The sequence below is a fragment of the Morone saxatilis genome, unplaced genomic scaffold (assembly GCF_004916995.1).
Source record: "Morone saxatilis isolate NCDOM2014 unplaced genomic scaffold, NCSU_SB_2.0 Contig4, whole genome shotgun sequence".
Classification (NCBI taxonomy): Eukaryota; Metazoa; Chordata; class Actinopteri; family Moronidae; genus Morone; species Morone saxatilis.
In genome coordinates this window covers 6,059-12,781 of record NW_023339984.1, presented here as the reverse complement: position 1 = coordinate 12,781, position 6,723 = coordinate 6,059, and the positions used below count along the sequence as shown (strand labels likewise).

At 39.1% G+C, this 6,723-nt stretch overlaps 1 protein-coding gene across 1 annotated transcript in view; it reads right to left on the bottom strand.

Moving 5' to 3' along the window:
• The window catches only part of LOC118338136 (SH3 domain and tetratricopeptide repeat-containing protein 1), a gene marked incomplete in the record, with an annotated part of 27,931 nt that extends 25,662 nt beyond the window's left edge, over positions 1-2,269 (bottom strand). The window contains 1 exon segment of the mRNA XM_035675366.1: positions 2,085-2,269. Coding sequence (XP_035531259.1) covers positions 2,085-2,160 — 76 coding nt within the window.
• Positions 2,270-6,723: the final 4,454 nt, after the last annotated feature.

Here is a 6,723-nt window from a genome sequence, read left to right as displayed (position 1 = left end):
GGTATTTCTTTCAGAAAGTCAATTTCTGGTCATATAGTGTTTGCAATATCTACATTTCAAGAAGTTGGCAAGCATTAAATTAGGCCTTGTACAGTCCCGTTCAGGATTTGGCAGGCTTTTTTTTGATGGTTGTAGCCTAAAATGTCTGATTTCACGGCATCTTTTTAAAAGATTGCAATGGGTTTTAAAAAGATGGCCGTGAAAGCAGACATTTTAGGCTACAACCATCAAAAAAAAAAGCCGCCAAATCCTGAAGGGACTGTAGAAGGCCTAATTTAATAAGCTTGTCCCAATTTTCGAATGTAGATATGAAGAAACACGTATTGATGACCCAGAAATTGACTTCTGAAAGAAAATACAAGTAAAATCATCTTGACCATCAGGGGGCGATAATACCTTCCAAAGGCGGGTGTTGATTTTTTGCTTAATGTCTTAAAAGCAAAACCAAACTGTCCTTGTCAGACACGCACACAGCTCTCACCTGTGGAAGTTCTCTCAGCATGCTTGACAGAGCTTCCCTTCAGACTGGCAAATTGTTTGGAGAGACCACACCACTGTAAAAGAGCATTGTTGAAGTCACACAATTGAACAACTGGATAAGCCCCCTTTCTTCCATTCTGGCTACTGTAGAACATGGCAGGTTCAACAATGGGGACGTGTGTCAGAAAGAGAGCCGACAGCTAGACGTGTGTGAGAGAGTGAGGACTGTACGATTCGCTGCGCAGCCGAAACCACACGATTCTTAGTCTTTAGGTGACTTATACACTAATGAATAACTTACCTAGGGAATATTATATTTCATTGCTGACATAGACCTAAAATGTTACACACTGGTCCTTTAATTTCTTTCCAATACAGGAAAGAAATGGAGAAGCTGTTATGAACACAGTGTGGGCTGTACTTGCTGGCATTGTAAAATAAGGTAAAGATGGAGGTGTCTAGAAGATCGCCTGTTCAATTCCCAGTTTATTACTACCACTTAGCACTCAACTGGTCCAATGCTGTTCAGATCAGACTGTGGTTGTGTTGGACAGCTTCCAGGTCTAACAACTATTTACCTTACCTTTCCACTAATTTACCCTCATTTAGTTAATAATGATGTAATTTGGGTACTAGGCCCTAACCAATCAGAGCCAAGAAAAATAGTTGATGTTGAGTCCATGACATCAAATACAGACACTTGGGAATGACACTCACAGTTCAATCTCTTTCTTTGCCTCCACCAAAGCATCTTTCTGTCTTTCTTGGCTCTGATCGGTTGTTTTGCAAATGCCATTAGGAGCCCAGGAAGAAACCAGAATTTTTTTCACAGATTATCTGTCTCTGTTCTCTCCTGTTTTACTGTCAGGATATAGTGAAAGCTTCAGCAAATATGACAAAAGGTTATTTTTATAAAAGTTACCTCCTGCAGCTTCACTTCCATTTTTTAACACATTGTTTTTAATTTGACAACATCTGACACCCCATATCACCCCTGCCCACTTAGGGAGGAACCCCTGAATTTACACTTTAACTGAAAGGTACAAATGACAGAATACCTGCAGCCTAAAGTTATTGTTGATTTTTTTCCTTTAAACATTTAAAATTAGATTTTTAGAAAAAATAATTGGTATTTTGCTAAAAAAAAACCCTCAAATGATTCAATATCAAAACTGAGCCTTGATTTATTTTTAAGCAAGAGGATTAGGGCCATATGTAAACATGCAATTTAAATTCTGAGTAATTCTGACTTTAAACTGAGATTTTTCCTTAACTTTTTACATTAGACCCTAATCCTTTTCCATCATTTTCTGTAATCAACTATTTAATAATCATTTAAGGGCTAGAAAACATGCAGTTGTATTTTCGCTATAACATAGTGTGTGAGGTATGCATGTATTAAAACAAACTAGGATCATACAGAGGCAATATCATAGAATAATATATACTAACACACCGCAGGGCACGTGGTAAAATGCCTTTATATAGACTTGAATTATTTGGTACAACATGCTATGTCTCTGTCTCTGTCTCTCTCTCTCTCTCTCTTTCTCTCTCTCTCTCTGAAGCTGCCGTTGTCCCAGCATTAGAATATCAGCACATACCCATCCCGCTGTGCCGGTGCTGCTGGCCGTCTGCAGACAGCTTCCTGCCGGTGTCTCGGTGCAACCTGGCTGACATGTCCAACACAGGCTCCTCGGTCCCTCGGTTATCGGTCAACGTACCGTCACATGCCTCTCTGTAGGTGCGACCGACCAAACTTCTCTCCCAGTACGAGAGTCCGAGCTGACCACAGGAACTGCTCCGGTGGAGCTTTTCAAAATAAATGTCTCACTGACAAAAACATTTGACTTTCGAAATGAATGAATGTCGAGATTAATCAGTGGGGAAGAGCTGGAATCTATGTATATTACTATTTTCTGGTTGTTGTTGAATGATTTGTGTCTATTTATTATTTATATTATATTGCTATACTTGTTATTTGTATTGTACTTGTATTTATTCATTGGGTGTTTGCATTGTAAGAAGTTGGTATTTTTAAACTTTATAATTATTATTATTATTATTATTATTAATACATTTATTTATTCGTATCAGTAAACTATTTCTATGCATATTTTTTTTACTTAACTATTTCTCGAACTACCGGCTATGTGAGTGGAACACATGTTACAATCACATTTTCGGTAACGGGATAATTGACAAATTCTACACTATTACTGACATTAGTCTCTTATTTTGAAGTTACATTCGCTCGATTTTCTGTGTAACTCGGTTCCCTTGACACACACTCTTTACTGACATACTGCACTGACAGGCACAAACCCCCATCATACTGATTGTTTTTGTTATTACATCTGTTTGTATTTGTATTCATGCTGCAGATTGTCTATGTGTGTGTCAGGTCAAATAACAAAATCCATTTGAGCATAAAAGGTTGCTAATCGCTGCTCAGAATTCGAGTGAGGTTTTTAGGTTAATAATCACTCACTGAACAAATAAAGCTGCTTCCATTACCAAATCACTAAATGGGCTGAGAGAGGGTGGCACAGGCACACATTTTAGGCTAGATAAGCCAGACTTATTTGCTAAACACAACCAAAGAAGCTTTCTATCCTAAACTTTCTCCAAAAAAGTTTCCCTCTCTGTTTGGTTGTGTGTGGGTTTGGGTCAGTGTGTGTTTTCCCTCAAACATCCCAGGAACAGACTCAGCATTTCCTTTCCTCCAGGCAATTCCTCTGTCAGCTTGGAGTTACAGCTGAAAACTCAGGAATTTATAACAGCAGCAAAGAGACAATCAGAGGGAAGGAATCACAAGATACCTGACAGCTCAGCACTCACATTCTGCAAGGCGTCATATAACACTCAGTCTTTTTACTACACTTCAATACTCCACACAATAGTTGTCAGATGACTATGTGGTATAAAGTACAATTCTTTAGTATTATATAAGTCACATGCCTGCTTTAAACTCTCATTTATTTTTTGTCTTTTTAACTGGGATGGCCTAAGTGGGGCACCAGCTTATGCATAGATAAGATATGCAGATGTCAGATTTCTCATATCCGCTTTACTAACATTGACTGACTAACATTACAGTATCTCACCGTTAAATCTACAATATTTAATTTCTGCCACTAGGGGGTCTCTCACATCAAAACAACAACAAAAGTTGTTAAGTAGTGTGGGATCATGGAAGTTATTATCTTCACCACTATTGCTGTCACCTTCTCACACTTAGGATTCCTTCAGTGTTCATGGTTCAGGAGGTTTTCTATCCGTCAAAAAGTCAATGTACGACAGCTTCTGGCAGACAACCACAACACTGACGCATGCACAAAGGGGATATGACATCATTGACAGGCGACCAGTGAAACGCACCATTACCTGAATAAAAGGTCCTGCCTCTGAACGGTAGCCATCATAGTTTAGGATAATGGGGAACGTGCCACCCCAGGCCACCCTGAATATGCCCCTGTTCCTATGAGTTCAGACTTTTTAGACATTCTGCAATTACCATTTAATGATTTCTGAAGTTGATCATTTCCTTAAAGCTTAAAGCATCCTCTAAATTTTTAACCACTTGGGGGCAGCAGAGCAAACTGAAAACACAAAACCTGGCATTCACATCACATTATAAAGTTGATATGGTGATTGTGTTAGCAAACAGCTGCCCATTTACACATCCAGCAGACACAGAGCAACATTATCATTCACTGGAGTCGTGTTTGTGTCCACCTGATGAATGAGATCTAATATTCACTCTCCTCTAACCTATCCTCCATCAACTCCTGAAAATAATATCCGTCTCTTTGACTGCTTATTGCATCACTATTTTCACTACCTAGTCTCTGTGTCTGTCTGCTGCTGCTTGATGCTGACCAGGTAGTGTAAAGAGGGTTGATCAGAACAGTCAGTGAAAACAGCTGCCTGCTGCAGCTGGAAACAAGGTTGATGAGAACAGACTTTGTTGGCAGTCAAACCAAAACAATGAGCTAAAAGAGGCTCCGTAAACATGAATCAAACCCAGGAGTTAGTGATAATTGGAGTGGATTTTTCACTACAAACAAAACTTTTCACGTTATTGATAGTCACTTGATCTGGCCAATGAAAATATTGATACATATGGACAAAAGTATTTGGACGCCTCAACATTATACCAACAGGGACTGTAATGACATTGTGTGACAAGTTCTTAATCATGTTGGTACTGTTGGGTCTCTGTCAAATTAATGCTATAATAAATATTATTGATTATAAGAGTTCAAGTCTAAGACCTGTCTATTTTGAAAAGTGTACACTGAGATAACTTTGGTTATGATTGGCGTATACAAATAATTAATTGAATGTATTATAAATACATATAGTTTAATATGGGATTGTCATTTACCACTCATTCTTGGAAGGCTTGATTTACAAGATTTTGAAAAGGTTATCTGTGAGAATTTGTGCCACATATCATTCTGTAAAACATTCTATAAAGGTCAGGCACTTATGGATTGGACGAGAGGCCTGGCTTGCAAATCTCTGTAATACAGTCATCATCACCGAAGGTGCATCGTATTGGAGGTCAGCTGCTCTGTGATGGGCCAGTCAAGTTTTCCACACCCAATTCATCAAACCAATGTCTTTAATGGGAACCTTGACTTAGGTGCGCTGGGGCACAAGTCAGTTGGAACAGAAAAGGGGATTCCCACCAAAAACTGTTAGCCACAAAGTTGGAAGCATAGCATGGAACAGGCACTCTTAAACATTGGATTACAGTACTCAAACTTTTTTATACGACCACTTTCGTACGACCCGGCGTGGCCCCCAGACATCCTGCGCCAGGGAGCCGACACAAACAAAGGTGGAGGTGGGAGCCCCAGGTCACGCAGAAGGCCTCGGGGGAAAAGAGCTGGCGTAAGAGAAAGGCTGAGGCGAAGAGCACACCACACGCCACTGCCTAGTATTTTGCTAGCCAATGTCCAGTCACTGGAGAACAAGCTGGACGAACTCAGGGCCAGGATACAGTATCAGAGGGACATACAGGACTGTAACATCATCTGCCTCACCGAAACATGGCTGACTCCTCTTGTACCGGACTTCGCCATTCAACCTGCGGAGTTCCTTACAGTTCACCGCACGGACAAAACGAGTGAGTCGGGGAAATCAAAGGGAGGTGGAGTGTGCCTTATGGTTAATAACAACTGGTGTGACAGTAGGAACATTGTCCCTCTCAAACACTCATGCTCGCCTAACCTGGAGCTCCTAACCGTAAAATGGCGTCCCCACTACCTGCCCCGTGAGTTTACCTCGGTCATATCAGCGCCTACGTCTAACTACCTGCAACAAGGTCATAGAGGAAGATTAATCATTTTATCATTTAAATCCCTTTTTAACAAACAGAGTGTTGTGTTTAAACATGTACATATATTATATATAAAAATAATATATAACTTTATAAAATACACTTCAACATGAATCCAACATATAACTTTTATAAAAATAACTTTTTGTCATATTTACTGAAACTTTCACTATATCCTGACAGTAATACACGAGACAGGCCTTTGGCTCCTCTTAGTGATCCTAATTCTATTTACAAGAATCCACCGGGCCTGGATGAAAACAACCAATCAGAGCCAAGAAAGATATAAAGACGCTTTGGGTTGTTGTAAATTGAATTCTAAAAGGAAGAAGAGAGAGAGGCTCTGAACTCTGAGCTACTTGAAGACTTTTAAAGTGAGACCTCTGTACAGGAAGTGTTGAATTTAACAGCTTAAGAGTGATTTAAAAAGTTTGAGATTTTAGAAAATAGTAGACACATTCTTGTCTCTCACGTATTCTGTTTGCATCAGTGAATTTGTGACAATTTGTTTCTTACTTGAGAAAAACTGCTTTGAAAACTTGAGGATTTTATACGAGTTTATAGTGTTTACTATTTGATGTATTTTATTTCTCAAAAAGTTTTTGCAGTTTGTGCAATAAAAATTGTTTACATTCTGATTCCTTTATATATTGTATCATCAGGTACTAATCAAAGCCTTTAGTATATAAATGATGACAGTAGAATAAGCCATTATAAACCAATATAAAGACCCATTTATGCAACAAAACAAACAGAAACATACCGTCATACACAATGAAACCACAAGAATTGTACAAAATACTGTGATACAGCTCTTCTTCTTCTTCTTGCCTTCTTAATCCTGCTCCTGTCGTGGTTTGACACTCAAAGCAGAAGTTACCATAACTACCAGC